This window comes from Corythoichthys intestinalis, chromosome 4 (genome assembly GCF_030265065.1).
Source record: "Corythoichthys intestinalis isolate RoL2023-P3 chromosome 4, ASM3026506v1, whole genome shotgun sequence".
Classification (NCBI taxonomy): Eukaryota; Metazoa; Chordata; class Actinopteri; order Syngnathiformes; family Syngnathidae; genus Corythoichthys; species Corythoichthys intestinalis.
In genome coordinates this window covers 55,792,730-55,811,210 of record NC_080398.1, presented here as the reverse complement: position 1 = coordinate 55,811,210, position 18,481 = coordinate 55,792,730, and the positions used below count along the sequence as shown (strand labels likewise).

Below are 18,481 nucleotides of genomic sequence, written 5' to 3'. Positions count from 1 at the left end.
TTTATGAATAGGTACTGTATAGGTTCATGTGGATACTGCTATATAAGCTATATAAACCTATATAAAATAAAAGCACACACATTTATATAATGGAAATATTTATTTCTAAAATACAATTTAACACACTTTTTTTATAACAACTTAATCATTTGAATGCCAGAAAATACAGTTTGTTTTTTAATGTACACGGTCTTGATATTTACACGGTGGTGTACAACATGCTGTGCAATCAAGTCATGTGCTTGCAGTGTCCACGTTGGGATAGTGTCCATGCACAAAAAAATGCTGACTCCTCTTCTTGTGTCCTTTCATTGTCATTGTTTCTCCTGTTTATTTTGTTAATTTCTGTCCAGACCTAGAAGTCCCGATGCGGGCTGTGCGTCAAACTGTGCCGTCGCAAGTCACAGTTGCGCCGAAACACCTTTCCGCAGCGGCCACAGCTGTAGGGCTTGATGTCTGTATGGGTGAGAAGGTGAGTTTTCAGGTTACTTCTTTGATTAAAGGTTCTTCCGCATGTGGGGCATTTGTGGGGAGACTCCTGTTTAGATTTAAAGCAAGCAAAGGATTATTCCTTTCAATTATATGATGATTAATATCGTTCCTAAATTATAACTCATGCGGATTTGCCTTTTTTTTTTTTTAATATATTTCTATGCCTGAGTCCCCACGCATGCAGTTGGCCATGATGCAATGCTCGTAAACTGATAAAAGCTGCATGTGAATATTTTTGTGATATTGACAGCTTACCTGCATGTGCAAGGTTTTATGGACTGCAAGCGTTCGAGACTGGCAGAATCCCTTCCCGCATTCTTGACATTTGAATGGCTTTTCCTTGGAGTGAATATATCTATAAAACAGGGGGGGAAATAATTATAGGAGCCATAAGGAAAATATATGTGCCCTGCATGTTACACGAGCAGCATATGCGCAAAAAACAACAACAAGCAATAATAGGGTGGCCATTTGTCATCTCCAATAACCGAGAGTCTGCTAGAAAGTGCTTCTGATAGCTGTCTTGTGCCGCGATCATGACTTCATTTACTTCATGTCAGTGTTATTACAGGATAAGGAAAGTGGAAGGCCGGGCAGTACCTGTGATCTCTGAGGTGGTCCTGTCTTCTGAAGGCCTTGTGGCAAATGTCACACGTGTATGGACGTTCGTCAGTGTGGGTCCTTTCGTGGATGAGGAGGTTGTAGGACTTGGTGAAATGCCTGCCACAGAACTTGCAAATAAACTCCTTTTTAGTCTTGGACGGGAGCCTGCCCCGAGTGGGTTTTCTGTCCGGGGACAGCTTGTTCAACTCGGTGATGGTTCCCCCTAGTCCCGACGCCAGCTTGGCCAAATCCGCAGCCTTCGGCGGGTCCTCCTGTGTTGCGGCCAGGGCCAGATTGGCGAAGTCGAACCTCGGCCTGTCCTTGTGCAGCGAAGGCACGCCGTGCGTGACGGAGGCTTGTTTTGGATGGAAGAGCTGTGCGGCGGTGAAGGGCAACGCCGGGAATGGAATCCTGGGGTCCATCAAACCCTGGGCGGCTGCCATTTCTGTGATAGTCGATCTCAGTCCTTGGATGTGCGGGTAGCCAAGAGTCCAATGGTTCATGTGCATAGTGTGCACTGCGCTCAGGCCGTACAGTCCCTGCAGCTGGTCGGCCGGGAAAGTGTTGACGGCCTGCAGGAAGGAGTAGTTAGTAAGCTGCAAGGGCGGGTGAAGGGGGATCGGAGCGTGCAGGGCTTTGCTCCCCATCGCGGCTCACGCTTGTGCACGGGACACGCCGACAACCCCTTGGAAAAGAGAAAACACAGCATTTATTAGAGTGCGAAAGGCAATTAAAATACTCAATATGTAATTTGTTCATGCTGCGTGGGTAGAAGGCACCGATCACACAATAGAGAAATAAATCTAAAATCTAGTGGGGACGTTTGTTTGGAAACGTGCACACACACGACTGTGGGCAAGCATAATTTATTATTAATAATTATGATTATTATAACATGTCACAATTAATAAAGCATGTTCTCTAAATGTTTTAACTATTTACAGTAACTGTTTTAAGTCAAACGTAAATAAGCATGCAGGATATGTATTCATTTCTGTGAAAAAGCACAACGCTCGACCTAATATGATAAAATGATGACTGCATTTGACAAGTTTCGCGGTGCAATTATCTCGGAGCAATTGTGAAAACTGAATAATAGTCATTAACATACGACGTATGAGTCATTATAAAACACATCCAATGTTTTCTAAAGGTCTTTAGTAATTTTAAGGCCGGTAACTAGTGTATTACATTTGCTGGAAGGGCTATAATTTGAGTTTTTAAAAAAAAATTGTTTAATAGTTTTAGAGAGCAACTGAGTTCTATTGCAGATCGTTTCGGCATTAATATACTGAACTTCCAATAATTTCAAAAGAAAACATGAGAAGGCAATCTACCATGAGTTGTACAAATATTTGAAATTATTATGACGAAACCCCACACAGCAGAGAAATTGTTTAAGAGAATTGTTATTCTTTAATTATTCTTTAGGGTTGAGAGGGAAAATAAGAATTATAATTCTTACTGTTGGCAATGTCATGTTATATATATGTACGTATTAATAAATCCGTGCGAATAAAATACACTTAAATTAAATATCTAAAGCACTGTGCTTACAACGTAATTTCTGTCAGCAGCATGTTTAACAAAAGGCCTGGCCTATTATTCCAATAATGTTTTTGAAATCACTGTCACCGAATTGGTCTTTGAATTTGGCCTCGTCTTGGGTCTCCCCCTCAGACAGGATGGGGTTAAATATAATGTTGCACAGGTGCAACTTGAGTCACCATACAGGCACTTGTTGTTTCTATGCCATAGCCTATTCGCTACCTTTATCAACAAGTTCTCCCTAACCTTTGGACTTCATATATGCTACACTTTGACAGTTTGCATGCACGCCTTTGTCCCTTTTCCGACGCTTGGTTTTACTTTTTTTTAATTGGCTGCAACAGCATGCATACATTGCGCGCATGTTTCGTGCGTTGAATAAAAAGGCATGGATGAGTTCTCATCCGCACACTGCTCAACAAGAAATGCTTATCGTTCTTATGGATAGGTTTGATCTTGCAAAGATGTCAAGTGTTGCTTTTGAAGTCTTGCTTCGTACAGTCAGCACAAGAATTTGGAGTGACAGAAGAGTTATTAAAGAAGTTAAGTTTGAGTGGCGCATGTCAGTGCTCTTCCAAACACACTCTTACCCCAATAAATAGCTGTCAAAATCTTGCGGTATGCCAGTAATCCACAGTAACTATAGAAGCGACTGGCTCCGGTACAGCGCCACTATAAGTTTTCCAAGTTCGAAGTCCATGAAACTTTCACAGCCATGCAGCTGAGCGCGGTGCCTCGGTCTTGTGCACACTCGTCAAGTGTGTATAGTGGGTCTGGAAGAAAGGCAACAGCACTGTGGGAGTCCCGTCCGAAGCTGAGACTGTAAGTGTGCGTAATGCGCACCGATTCTTCACTTTTTAGGGCTCCTGCTAGGGCTCACTCTGCCCGCCTCCAACACGCCCCCTCCTTCTCTATCATTAATTCCAATGTTCCTCCTCTGTTTATTTGTGTTTGGATAGCAACTAGAGCTGCAGATCCCAATGTAGAACCAACGATACCTCATAAGATCTGTCTTAAAATATATCTTATGGACAAGGCTGAGGATTTTAGAGATATGAAGCGCATCCCCAACTTCACGCTCCTTTCATCCATGCTTTTGGATATCGGCCGCCCTTGCAGGATTTTCTTTAAAAAAGATAGAAAGCAAGAGAAAGAATGAAACGTGAACATGGGGAAAGTTGCAGGAGGATCACTATAAATTATTTGTTTAATTCGGATAAGAATTAAATATCTCTTAGTCCTAGACGAATAGTCTCCAATGTCAGCAAGATATACAAATAGACACATCTCTAATAAATGCCTTCTTCACACGTTCGCGTTCATTGACTTATTATTGTCCTGTTGTACATAAAATTCTATTGTTTCGGAGTTATTCTAATATGTGTTTGCGTTATGCACGACGAATACAAACGTCAAAACAAGGCCTATACACAACTGAATCAAAACAATAATCATAATAAAAAATGTTAAAAAATACCACAATTTAAATCTTAAAAATAAATAAATAATAATAATAAAATTAAAACATTATTCAACATGTAATGAATTTCACTTGGTCTAATGGCTAGTGGAAATAGGTAGAATACATTTATGAGTGCGTATCCCATCTCTGGGGTTCATGCACAGAAAGGGACATTATACATGTCTTGGGGTTTAACTATTAAAAATCTTAAACTGAAACGGTTGATTGTCATTATCTTCATTAATAGTTTAAAACATATCTATAAAATATTCAAAATACATAATTTATACATTTTAAACAATACAATTAAATCGTACAACAACAGGCACACATTATTATTGTTATTATTATTATTATTATTATTATAGGTGTAACAATAGCCCTGTAATTTCCTGGGTCGTGTAACACCAGTGAATGTTTTTAATGCATTGCGACTGACTGCAGGCTCGCAGCGGCTGATTGCGGCGCGCTGTTACGTTGGTACAGTACACAAGTCTGCAGCGACACCTATTGATGATTGAGCATACCGACAAGCTCTCATCCACTTGTGTGTCGTTTAGGGAAACTTTACACATTGTAGTGTTACAGAACAGCCCAAAAGAGAAATTCGAATCCGGAATTACTGAATTGAATGACAACATATCAGAGTAATGAATGAATGAATAAATAAAAATATGTATCTATTTCAGATCTCAGTCACAGACAAGACAATAATGGGTCATTGTAATTCCAACTGTTTTTGCAGTTGTACAAAATATAAGTACACGTTTAAAAAAAAATATTGAGAGCACCGTTCAGTGAGAGGGCAAATCACATTTCAAACAGTAGCACAAGCGAGACACTTAAAACTGCTGTTTTTCTGGGCTGCAAAGCAAATGCAACACATTTTTGCATACAACACACTTGTGGTTTCCACTCTAGTTACTCAGACCTCCAGCATCAACTTCAGTTATTTAAATGTACCATATCCCCATTTATTTTATTTACACTATTTGGTTTATTGTCAAGCAAATTAAATTTGTCTGGGATATACTGTATAGCAGCATTTACAATTTATGCTCTCACGTTCACATTTGAATTTGATATTTTGATAACCCAATCTATTACTTGCAGTCTTAGGTGTGGTAATTAGCTTTAAGGTTTTATGTAAAACTCGTAGACAAACTTTCATTTTTCAAGGGACAGTTTTTTGAACATTGTGAATAGGATCACATTTGAAATTCAGTATAAACTTTGCAATTACACTTGCTTCCATTTGAAACAACAGAAGACTATTTCCACTAAAATTGCTAACTTTCTAGATAACTTTGTGTGGTGTCTATTCCTGCTCAATAATGTATTATATCTCAATAATGTACAGAAAATTATGAGTAATTGATTAATGTACATTTTAATGCCTGTTTTGAACGCTCTAATTCAATTAGTTGAGTTATTTGTTCAATGTAATGTCATCAAGTGTTTTTTTTTAAAGGCATAGAGTGCCATCTTTTTACTCAGACTTTTGCCAGAGAGTTCCTGCCATGACTTTTGACCCTGGCTTGAGTCTCAGCAGCCGCCATCATTCTCTGTGATCATCTGACTCCCGAGCCTTAGCGTTGCAGCCCCAAGCAGCTGCCAAGCCTGTAATGGCCGACACTTTTTTCCAACTCTGACCGTCAAAAGAAAAGGGATACACTAGATTACCAGTAAAGGCTTTGAGAACACTCATAGATTTACATTAAGATTTACTGTACATCCAAAATGACATCTTATTACCTTTTTTTTTTTTTTTTTTTTTTTTTTAAAAACACAGACTATCTATCTATCTATCTATCTATCTATCTATCTATCTATCTATCTATCTATCTATCTATCTATCTATCTATCTATCTATCTATCTATCTATCTATCTATCTATCTATCTATCTATCTATCTATCTATCTATCTATCTATCTATCTATCTATCTATCTATCTACCTACCTACCTACCTACCTACCTACCTACCTACCTACCTACCTACCTACCTACCTACCTACCTACCTACCTACCTACCTACCTACCTACCTACCTACCTACGCACGCACGCACGCACGCACGCACACACACACACACATATATGCATGTAGTATACAGTATATAGAAAAAAAAGTATTTTCTGGCTGTTTGTAAATGAGTGCGTGTGTGGTTATTGCGGTTTTTGAGCATGTTGACTGACAGGATGTATGGTCCATGCGGTTTTTGAGCATGTTGACTGACAGGATGTATGGTCCATACTAAGTGCACAGGGAGTCAAAGGTGTCAGTTTTACCTACCTGCTGAGGTTTACAGGTCCCCACATCCCCGCCTACACACTCAGTCATCCTGTACAGCCCTAGTTCAAGCAAACTCATTTCTTCACATTTCTTTATATAAAATTTACATACCATTACACAACTCTGTCTGCATGTCTAACTGCATTTTGTTTATGATGCGACATGTAACTGAAATAAACGAAAAACAATATAATACAGTACACAACATGGAGACACACTTTTGTTACATGCTGTTCCAGATTCTAAAATATAGACACTGTGCATTACCAAAATTTGTACAAATTTCTACATATTACAGTAAGGTCACATTGTGTTAATTAAGGACCCTCTCGTTCAAACGTGCACCTATGTAACCTGTAAAATAACACTCATACATGTGAAATTTAGAGTTTTCTTTTTGTAATTGACGCATTTTGAACCGGATTCCTAAGTGGTTACGTTTTTAATTGAAGCACTTACCATTTTTGGATGCAGTCCATTAGCGCTGTGTTGTTTACTGAATTATACAAGATTGCCTCCTGTTGGTTAACAACCAAACTACAACTCCTCAATTTCACTGCAAGATACAAAGAACACGATGGTCACTTGCAGGATTAAGTGAGAAATGATGCAAGAGCTGTGTCGAAAATTGTACCTTTAAAAATATATTAATGCTCAGTTTTGAATGACACTGACAAAGATTTAACAATATCTGGTTGATGAGTGGAAGCATAGAGTGAGCAGAAAATGTCTTTGGTCTCCTGTTGATCTCTTTCCCATCTGCTGTCCATTGCCACTTTCTTCACTGGTCTCCTGTCATCTGTTAAACAGCACCCACCATCTTTGCGTGACCAAATGCCTTTACTCCATGACATGACATCCATGCGACCAGAGAGGCATAGTGAGGAAACCCATGATATCGTGCTCTTTTAACCAATAAAACCCACCAGTTAATGCCGTTGAAGCTCAGCGCTGAATGCCATTTGTCAGCAAATAGCTTCCTTTGGGCTGTTTGTTCTGGCCAGACGCTTCTGTAAAGCTGCCTGCCATTAATATGACATATTTTTTGTTTGTTTTCTGGTCCATCTGGTGGCAAGAGTATTAAATATGCAGTAAACAGATGAACCAAAGGGAGGATCTGTATGTGATCATCACTGTTGATTGACTGTTGTAGTATAAAAAGTCAGCCATTGGGAAAGTGAGTGGTATGCTGGTGACACTTCTTCCTTTCCATTCACATTATAAGTGCTACCTGCTTTAATTACCGTATTTTCGTCACTAGAAGGTGCACCTTAAAATTTCTCAAACACGACAGTGCGCTTTATAATCCGTTGTGCCTTATATATAGATCCATATTGGTTAATCCAAAGACTTCATAATAATAGTGACGGGTCACACCCGTCATACACTGCACCTCGCCTTCAAGTAGGGGGCCTCCCCACATCAAGAGGAGTTATTCTCAAACACACGCACGCAGCGATCTAAAGCCGGATTTAGGTTGAAAAAGTATGAAAGTTGTACCGCATACAAACAGGAAACATTGTCTCAGGAGTGATTTTTTTCGAGAATTTAAGGTAATTATTATATTTTTCGTACCATGCATGCATTTTGAAACGTTGTGAAAAAAATCAATGGGAGAAATTAGCTGCTACAGTATTGGCATCGTAGTTCGCAATATTTACGTAAAATAAATGCTAACTGCTCGTTCTTTTTTTCTTTTTTTTTCTTTTCACCAAGAAATCGAGACTGTTTTACGTCCATATCTTTTAAGAATTCAGGGATTTACGCATTTATTCACAAGAGTTTTCAACGGAAAAAGCTCTTTGTTTTCATAAGGCGGCCGCAGCACATTCGACATATTTACGTAAAATAAATGTTAACTGCCCGGTTCTTTGCTCTTTTGACAAAAAAATCAAGACTGTTTTACGTCCATATCTATAAATAATTCAGGGATTTAAGCATTTATTCACAAGAATTTCAACGTAAAACGCTCATTTTTGTGGTACGGCGGTGCCACAGTGAAGTAAAGACAAGCAGCACATCCGACATATTTATGTGAAATAAATGCTAACTGTCCGTTTTTTGTTGTTGTTTTTTTTTTTTTTGCTTTTAACCAAGAATCGAGGCTGTTTTACGTCCATATCTATAAGGAATTTAGGGATTTAAGCATTTATTCACAAGAATTTCAACGTAAAAAGCTCTTTGTTGTGGTAAGGCGGCACCACAGTGACTTAAAGACTAGCAGCATATTCGACATATTTCTGGAAAATAAATACTAACAGCCCGTTTTAAGAAAAAAAAATTTAACCAAGAATCGAGACTGTTTGACGTCCATATCTATAGAGAATTTTGAGGGATTTACGCATATATTGACAAGAATTTTCAACGCAAAAAGCTCTTTGTGTGTGTTTCCACTCGGTCAGCTTTAATGGAGATAGGCCCCTTATCAATCAGCTCCGCGCCCCTTGTCCTCTCAATATCATTAAGTCTATGGTTAATCATGGCATGACATTCCTTTAGCACAGCTTCATCTTATGGCTCCATAATGCAACCCCAACTACTACTACTACTACTTATAATGCGGTGTGCCCTATATATATGAAAACAGTTTGAAAATAGGCCATTCATTGAAGGAGTGGCTTATTCTCTGATGCGCCTTATAGTGCGGAAAATGTGTGTGTTTTTTTTTTTTTTTGTATTGTCCCAATATGTCTTGTATCCGGTTGAGCACTGTACACAAAAGTAAATCGCAAAATGTTGCAACAACTCAAATGATGACAGAACGAATTCATTTTCAAATTAATGTCATGTCCTCTATAGTGCCATTGTATTTCAATTGTGACTTTGCTGACCCAATGTATTGAATCCTCAGGAGCAACTTTGCTCCAAGTATTGCCTACTACTCTCACTGGTAACGTGATGGACAGTAAAACTGCTGCACCTGTTTCCTGGCCACGCTGAAGTGTTGTTACAACCATGATGAGAAGACATTAACAAAGTTTCTGCAGCACACTTGCAGGGATAAATCAACAGTGAGCAAGCGTCTCATCCAGTCTGTCAGGAATGACATTTTTAAAAGGTCCCACTGCCCACGGTATTTAATATATACCTGCGGGAATGGAAATACAGCCAGAATGGAGAGATGAAAGCAGGGATGGAAAGCTTGCACAGTACATGGGTGGAGAGGAAAGAGGCTGGATGAAGAACAAGATGAAGACATGGAAGAACTTTAGAATGGAAGGAGGAAAATATGTTTGTGGAAGCAGTGGAACTATGGAGAGATACAGTGGGAACTGGAAATAGGCTAAAGTGAGGAATGGAGACATGAAAGAAGCAGACTACTTGTGTAATCGTTCCCCTTTGAAACCTTTAACACTTTTGTTGATTAAGTTGGACTGAATATTGCAATCACCCTGTTTTCCTGCACCAACAATCTTGTTTGTGTTCATACTATTTCTTCTTCTTCCCTCGCCTTATTTCCTCTTTGTAATTTGCCAGATGTAAGTCTATTACAATGGGAGCCAGGAAATGGTTTTTCATCCCCCAAAAAAGTGCATGCAGATTTTGACGCCAAAGACTGTGAGCAACCTGTGGGCAAACTACTCAGCAGGCATGTAAAACATTTCCATGTTTCCATTCATATAAGCATAGAAAGTGATAATAAAAGTCATCCATGGTTTTTGCTCCATATGTTATTGCTATGCACATCAGACAGTGATAAATTACTGTCATAAAAACTGAAAAAAGCAATTGTTTTTCTAAATGCTAAAAATATCCCTTCAGCATTGTAGAGTTTCTCTTATTATTCTCCATCACTTTGAACAAAAAAACATTTTAATGACATCTGTTACTGATAAATTACTGATCCACTCTTGTTTGAATTATTGGTGTGCATGTCTGTACGGTTGAATTGAAAACAAGCATAAACATAGCGGGGGAAATGCTGCTACACACTAACACACATACTCACACACTAAATAAATGTTAATGTACAGGTGCAGTCTTTAGGGAGGTTGTGTTTCCCTCTCATCAGTCACTCGTAATCACTTCCCCTCCAGCCCACTAAATCACCGTTTTTTACTAATGCATTTATAGAATACATTCTCACTACTTATAACCAGAGGAAAGTTTGGCTACCACCAGGAAAACATTATGGGCTTCTGCATCTATACAGTCACACAGCTAATAGAGTCAACTCGCAGACGGGAAATATTGTTTTATAAAAGTCTACTTGTTTCTGAAATGTATTTGTGCTTTTAATAGAGTTTTAAGCTGTTTACGACTCATAGGTGAAAGTGGAGTTATTGGTCCCTCGGGGACTTCTGGACAGCTGAACATATTGGCAGGTTGCGCGGCTGTACCAAACTGGTCCCGGGGAGGTCCAAATGACCTGTTTTATACCAACACAGGCGCTTTGTCATAAAACTAGAGGGAAGTGGAGTCACAACTTCAGTATTCGTTTGAAGTGGGTGGAAAAGATCCCCCTGTGGCAAAACCATGCAAGTGTTATGGGCTGCTGTGTTTGCGGAGATTTGAAATACACAAAAATACAGGTTACTCTGTATTTCCCTGACATCGTGGGTCGGTTCTTTCAGGTACTTCTTAAACTGTACTCCGTTCTTTTTAAATTGTGAAGACCTTCTTATACCTGTCACCAGAATTTCGGCTTTGAGTTAGCATATTTAGGTGTGATGTCACATACAGTGTTATGAAAAAGTATCTGAACCCTTTGGAATTTCTCACATTTCTGCATAAAGTCACCATCAAATGTGAGCTAATCTTTTTCAAAATCACACAGATGAAAAAACAGTGTCTGCTTTTACTAAAACCACCCATTAAAAGATTTCCATATTTTAATGAGGATAGTGTGCAAACAATGACAGAAGGGGGAAAATACGTAAGTGAACCATCACATTAATATTTTGTGCCCCACCCCTTTGGCAGCAATAACTTCAACCAGACGCTTTCTGTAGCTCAGATCAGTCTGGCACATCGATCAGAACTAACCTTAGCCCATTTTTCTCAAAAAAAAAAAAAAAAAAAAAAAAACTGCTGTAGTTCAGTCAAATTCCTGGGATGTCTGGCATGGATCGCTGTCTTTAGGTCATGCCACAGCATCTCAATGGAGTTCAAGTCTGGACTTTGACTTGGCCACTCCAACATCCTGATGAACTTTTTAATTCATTCTTTCATTAATGACTGCAAGTTGTCCAGGCCCTGAGGCAGTAAAACAGCCTAAAATCACGATGCTCCCTCCACCATGCTTCACGGTGGGGATGAAGTGTTGATGTTGGTGAGCTGTTCCATTTTTCCTCCTCACATGACATTGTGTGTTACTCCCAAACAATTAAACTTTGCTTTCATCAGTCCACAAAATATTTTGCCAAAACCTCTGTGGAGTGTCCAAGTGCCTTTTTGCGAACATTAAACGAGCAACAATGTTTTTTTTTTGGACAGCATTGGCTTCCTCAGTGGAGTCCTCCCATGAACACCATTCTTGGCCATAGTTTTACATATAGTTGATGTGTGCACATACTGTAGATATTGGACTGTGCCAGTGATTTTTGTCAGTCTTTAGCAGACACTCTAGGGTTCTTTTTTACCACTCTGAGTAACCTGCACTGAACTATGATGTCATCTTTGGTGGATAGCCACTCCTTGGGAGAGAAGCAACAGTGCCAAATTCTCTCCATTTGTAGAAAACCTCTCTGACTGTCGATTGATGAACATCCAGACTTTTAAAAATGGTTTTGTATCCTTTCCCAGCTTTATCAACAAATTAACAATCCTTGATCGCAGGTCTTCAAACAGCTCTTTTGACCGAGCCATGATGCACATCAGACAATGCTTCTCATCAAGACAATTCTTACTAGGTGTGTGTTTTATAGTGGGCAGGGCAGCTTTAAACCACTTTTCGGGGATTGGGCGCACACCTGACTTAAATTGCTTGGTAAACAATGGTTTCAATTGCCCTTTAAGTCTCCTTAGGCAGCAGGATCACTTATTTATTTTCCCCCTTCTGTCATTGTTTACATGCCATCCTCATTAGAATATGAAAACCTATAAATGCTTGGATGATTTTAGTTAAAGCAGACACCGTTTTTTCATCTGTGTGATTTTGACAAAGATCAGATCACATTTGATGTTGATTTTATGCAGAAATATGAGAAATTCCAGAGGGTTCAAATACTTTTTCATACCACTTCACTTACTGTGAAAGATGAAATAAAAATAAAAATATAGGCACATTATGCAGAACTGATATTTTAGAAAGCCTTGAACTTTGCCGTCACAGTGACAAACAGCTTTTTCTGCATGAGTAATTTGCGTCACATGGATTGTGTAAGTGTGTTCCATGGTTATGTTCTATGAACATTTAAGAGACCCTGGGGTTGATCTGCAAAGCACATATTCTATGTGAAAGTGTTCTTGCTAGATGAACACTATTACTTTATTATTAAACACCTAAAAGTGGGTCTCCAGTTGGTAGAGGCCCCTGCATATCCGCCCCTGCCATTTGGATATCAAATTATAAAACATGTCATGAATCAATTTACTACTAAGGAGAATGGGAACTACATCTTTCAAAATATTACATCTTGAAAGAGAATTCTTAAGCACCCTTTAAATGTGTAAATGTGTGTCATACCATTCATTTACATCATCTTTCCCAATATTTTTGGTTCTTTCATATACCGTAGTGGATTTTGTTTGTATTATGACAGCATTAAAAAGGATATTTTCTGGCAATCTGCTTTAGATTTGAAAGCACAAGTGAGAATTCAATATAAATGATGTGACATTAAAGTCACACGTGTTGGAAGAATATTGATGTGAAGTGAAAGAAGGGGATTGTGGTCCTTGAATTTTTATACAAGACACTTCAGATTCCTATGGACTCTTTCCACAGCTGTGAGAATGTTGATACAATAAAAGTCCAAATTTTCAGCAGTTATTAATCCTTTTTGGGCTCATAAAATTGTGCAAGCATTCACGATGGTTTTTACCTGCCTTAAACACGGGCAATCATTGTAAGTTACTTGATAATAGTTTACTTTTAAAGTGTAAATAAACCAAAGCAGCATATGGATTCGTTTTTAGGGCAATGTAAATTTACACAAGTGTCATAGTATTATAGCTCTTAAGCCAGTAATATTTAAACACAAATGGTTGCACAACTCTAATAGAAAGATAATATTGTGGTACCTCTAATTACGAACATCTCTATATCCAGAATATTTAGGTTAAGACACGCCTCAACGGGAAAATATTGTCTCCTGTTACGAAATAAATTTCAGGATATGAAAGGCAAAAATACAGTACTTGCTGGTACTTGCAGTTTCAACAGTTTACTTAACGTAACATACTTATAGCTGCTCTGCCATTGGCTATTGCCTAACATTCCTTGCATCAAATTGGCTAAGAGGGACCCCTACTGTATGCTTTTATATACAGTGATATGAAAAAGTATCTGAACCTTTTGGAATTTCCTCACATTTCTACATAAAATCACCATCAAATGGGATTTGTCAAAATCACACAGATGAAAAAACAGTGTCTGCTTTAACTAAACATTTACAGGTTTTCATATTTTGATAAGGATTTAATGAGGAACCATCACATTAAATATTTTGTGCTCCCTTCCCCTTTGGCAGCAATAACTTCAACCTGACGCTTCCTGTAGCTGCAGGTCAATCTGGCACATCGATCAGGACTAATCTTAGCGCATTCTTCTCTACAAAACTGCTGTAGTTCAGTCAGATTCCTGGGATGTCTGGCATGAAGTGCTGTCTTTAGGTCAAGCCATAGCATCTCAATGGGTTCAAGTCTGGACTTTGACTTGGCCACTCCAGAACATGTATTTTGTTCTTATGAAACCATTCTGAAGTGGATGTACTTCATCGTCTTTTTAGCTTCAACTATCTGACAAATGGCCACAGGTATTCCTGCAAAACATTCTGATAATTTTTGTTTTTCATTCTTTCATTAATGACTGCAAGTTGTCCAGGCCCCGAGGCTGTAAAACAGCCTAAAATCATGATGCTCCCTCCACCATGCTTGCTGGTGGGGAAGAAGTGTTGATGTTGGTGAGCTGTTCCATTTTTCCTCCTCACATGACGTTGTGTGTTACTCCCACACTATTCAACTTTGGTTTTCATCAATCCACAAAATATTTTGCCGAAACTTCTGTGGAGTGTCTAGGTGACTTTTTGCAAACATTAAACGAGCAATTTTTTTTTTTTTTTAAGACAGTAGTGGCTTCCTCCTTCCAATCCTCCCATGAACACCATTATTGGCCATAGTTTTACATATAGTTGATGTGTGCACAGATATATTGTACTGTGCCAGTGATTTCTTTGAGTCTTTAGCAGACACTCTAGGGTTCATTTTTACCTCTCTGAGTATCATCTTTGGTGGAAGGCCACTCCTTGGGAGAGAAGCAACATTGCCAAACTCTCTCAATTTGTAGACAACTTCTTTGACTGTCGATTGATGAAAATCGACTTGGAGAGATGGTTTTGTATCATTTCCCAGATCAACAATCCTTGATTGCAGGTCTTCAGACAGCTCTTTTGACCAAGCCATGATGCACATCAGACAATGCTTCTCATTAATACAATTCTTACCAGGGCTGTGTTTTATTGTGGGCAGGGCAGTTTTAAACCACTCATCAGTGTTTGGGCACACACCTAACTTGAATTGTTTGGTAAAAATTGGTTTCAATTGCTCTTTAAGTCTCCTTAGGCAGAGGGTTCACTTACTTATTCTCCCCCTTCTGTCATTGTTTGCATGCTATCATCATTAAAATATGAAAACCTATAAATGTTTGGGTGGTTTTAGTTAAAGCAGACACTGCTTTTAAATCTGTGTGATTTTGACAAAGATCAGATCACATTTGATGGTGTTATCATGCAGAATTGTGAGAGATTTCAAAAGGTTCGGATACTTTTTCCTACCACTGTATGTTTTATATAGAATGATAGAGTATGATTCTTTTATTACGAAACTAATAAATCTGTTGTTGTTGTTGTTGTTTTTTTTTTTTATTTGACATTTTCATTTATTTCATGTGAAATTGAAATTGCTAGTATTCAGAGTACCGTATTTTTTGGACAATAAGTCACAGTTTTTTTCATAGTTTGGCTGGGGGTGCGATTTATACTCTGGAGCGACTTATGTGTGAAATTATTAACACATTATTATATAATTTCACATGTTATTTTGGTGTTTGGGAGTGACACTGATGGTTTGGTAAACTTGTTAGCATGTTCTTTATGCTGTAGTTATCGGAATAACTCTTAATAGCTATGTTACGTTAACATACCGGCCACGTTTGCATTCCGTTGTCCATGCATCATGTACCATTATCATACTGTACACTTATTAAGAATGTTGTTCTCTATTGTATTTTTTAATTTTTTAAAATTTATTTTAAATGAACCTAAAAAATTAGATTTTATCAAGTAAATTTCCCCCAAAAATGCGACTTATACTCCGGTGCGACTTATGTTTTTACCCTCTTCGTTGGGCATTTCATGGCTGGTGTGACTTATAGTCCGAAAAATACAGTAATGAATAAAGCACAGGAACAAATTAAAGAAGGCACCATTGTATAAAGGTATGATTACACAAACTTAGTTTAGATGTACAGTATATTAGCGGTCCTTCAGCTCTGTAAAATGTTTTGGTTTACGGAAATATAGCATTCTTAATGACAAATACTACCTCAGCCCATGCTAGTTGTTGGTAATGTGCGTGGTCTGAGTGGCTGGTTTAACTGATAAGTTGAAACAATGCATCTAAGTTTGGAAATTGTACATAAAAACATGAGAGGCAAGACAGATAATAAAAATTTTAAAAAATCAAATTTATTACAAACAAGCTCGATATTCAGTGGTTCAATTGTCTTCACAGTTTTGTTTTTATTTAGCTGTAATCTTCCTGGGATATTCATTTGATGATGTTTGGATAGCAAGGCGAACATATGCTCTCAAAAAAGTACTGGAAGAAGGAAGCAGATACAAATGCTCCTTATTAGTGCACCAACCGCAGCCTTGCAACCCAAAGAGACCAGCTTTTTATTTATGATTGCAACGCTGGATATCTGTTGATCTTTGTCATTTTCACCATCTGGACTCTTTCATTTCATCTGTGGAACTTAAAAGGCTTACATTGTTGCAAATCTTGTACACAACACAGAAATCAACTTCAAGATGTGATACTGCAAAAGGCCACCAAAATTGCAGCAGTGTTTCGTGCTGACTTGACTAAAGTGATTATTCCTATTATCTGTGAGAAATGATTCTTTTTATTTTTATTACACTGTCGTGCAATAATGTGCTTTGACATTCCAAAGCGGTCTTTGGCCTTGAACGTAGCACCGCATTTGCAGGGTCTAATTTTAATGTTGTTTGGCTACTGTCCAGTGACATTGTTCATGCAAAATATTAAAAAAAGGTTGGAAAGTATCCATTGAGTAAAATCTCATGAGATGTACACCGAGACTCGTGGAAAATGTGGCTAAACTGAAATTCCCTCAAGGCTAAATACATATTAAATAAAAAGATTACTTTTTTAATAGTGGTGTTTCTGTGAATAAGATTACAAATTCATTTACATTTGATTTGATGTTGTATCAACCTAAATCCTGATACATACAAAAACACTTTTTGTCTCAGACTTGTCACTTCCAGTGCACTCTTGTTAAGAAATTCCTACAATTTCATATGGTGGAAACATGGTCTAGAGAGATCAACCATGGTACTCATTGTTTAACGCAGTGTGTTGTTTAACAAGGCCCTCCAAAACTGTAAAGCTGTTATCTTGAAAGATCTCCCTGATTCTCCATGAGTGCTTGAACTAACAATGCAGTCTTGCGTGCAATAGGTAAGTTTAATTGGGTTGTGAACTAATGCAAGTTATTTCTGACCCCAGTGAGAAAGCAGACAGCATGACATGAGTCACAAGGGGTTCCAGTGGAAAGACAGGTAGGAAAACTGTAAACCTGGACAACCAGATGCATATGCTCTGTGTGTTTATCTCACTGGTCCAATAAGTGATGTAATTGCAAAAGATACAGATGCCGTCACATCCTTTCAGTATTATTAGAGCACATAAATAAGGGTCATAGGTGGGTAGAGTAGCCTTAAGCAAGAGTAGTATTACTTCAAAATAATAATACTCGAGTAATAGTTAAAGTAATCATCCCAAAAATTCACTCAAGTAAAAGTAAAAAAATATTCGGTGAAAAGAATACTCAAGTAATGAGTAAGTGCTTTACAATGTCAGGTTTGTTGTTGTTCTTTTTTTTAAACAATCGTATATTTTTTTTCTCAGCACAACATCATCGATATGAACTGTTATTACTGTACTGTACAATAACGTCTTACATAAAATACACAAAAAACATTCAATTCCGATTAGAAAAATCAACAAAATTGAAACCTCACCTATCCAAAAAGCATGTGTGCCCTTTAATGGAGAAAACATTTCCTATCATAAAGAGAAAACAATCATATCTCGGATTTTCCATTGCCTGTTGGTGCCAAATATTTATTTGGAGAGAAGTTGAAATCTGACCTTTTAAGTACCGTATTGGTCCGAATATAAGATGGCTCTGATTATAAGACGACCCCCTCTTTTTCAAGACCCAAGTTTGAAAAAAGACTTTTTGAACATCAAATTAATTTTTATACAGAAAATAATTACAGTACATCTGAAACAAATGATTATAACAATATGTTTGAGAGAAAAAACATGTTATTTTGCCTCATTCAAATCTTAATATCTGAACATTTAAATATGTAAACTAAAGTGCAATCACATTCGTATATGAATGGCTTCTGGTTTTTGAAATGTAAATAAACTAGGGCTGTCAAAATTATCGCGTTAACGGGCGGTAATGAATTTTTAAAATTAATCACGTTAAAACATTTGTCGCAATCAACGCACATGCCCCGCTCAAACAGATTAAAATGACAGAAGCAGTGCAAAGTCCACTTGTTACTCGTGTTTTTTGGAGTTTTGTCACCCTCTGCTGGCACTTGGGTGCGACTGATTTTATGGGCTTCAGCACCCATGAACATTGTGTAATTATTGACATC

The 18,481-nt window shown here is 37.9% G+C and overlaps 1 protein-coding gene across 2 annotated transcripts; it reads right to left on the bottom strand.

Annotated features, from left to right (window-relative positions):
• Positions 1 to 128: 128 nt before the first annotated feature.
• Positions 129 to 3,451, bottom strand: osr2 (odd-skipped related transciption factor 2). 2 transcript variants are annotated; one of them, XM_057834564.1, is made up of 4 exons: positions 3,234 to 3,451; positions 1,093 to 1,780; positions 748 to 847; positions 129 to 538 (listed from the first exon to the last, which is right to left on the bottom strand). In XM_057834564.1, the coding sequence occupies exons 2-4, from the start codon at positions 1,740 to 1,742 to the stop codon at positions 356 to 358; spliced, it is 933 nt and encodes a 310-aa protein (XP_057690547.1). In that variant the 5' UTR covers positions 1,743 to 1,780; positions 3,234 to 3,451; the 3' UTR covers positions 129 to 355. The 2 variants fall into 2 exon arrangements, with proteins under 2 accessions (XP_057690547.1, XP_057690548.1); XM_057834565.1 differs by having other exon boundaries at positions 129 to 456.
• Positions 3,452 to 18,481: the final 15,030 nt, after the last annotated feature.

Bases quoted from the DNA above. Each gene is read 5' to 3' on its own strand.
- osr2 (XM_057834564.1), bottom strand. From the start codon at position 1,742: ATGGGGAGCAAAGCCCTGCACGCTCCGATCCCCCTTCACCCGCCCTTG. The intron at 848-1,092 runs GTACTGCCCGGC...CCTGTTTTATAG, and splicing joins GACCACCTCAGAGATCACAG to ATATATTCACTCCAAGGAAA. The intron at 539-747 runs GTAAGCTGTCAA...AAATCTAAACAG, and splicing joins ATAAAACCTTGCACATGCAG to GAGTCTCCCCACAAATGCCC.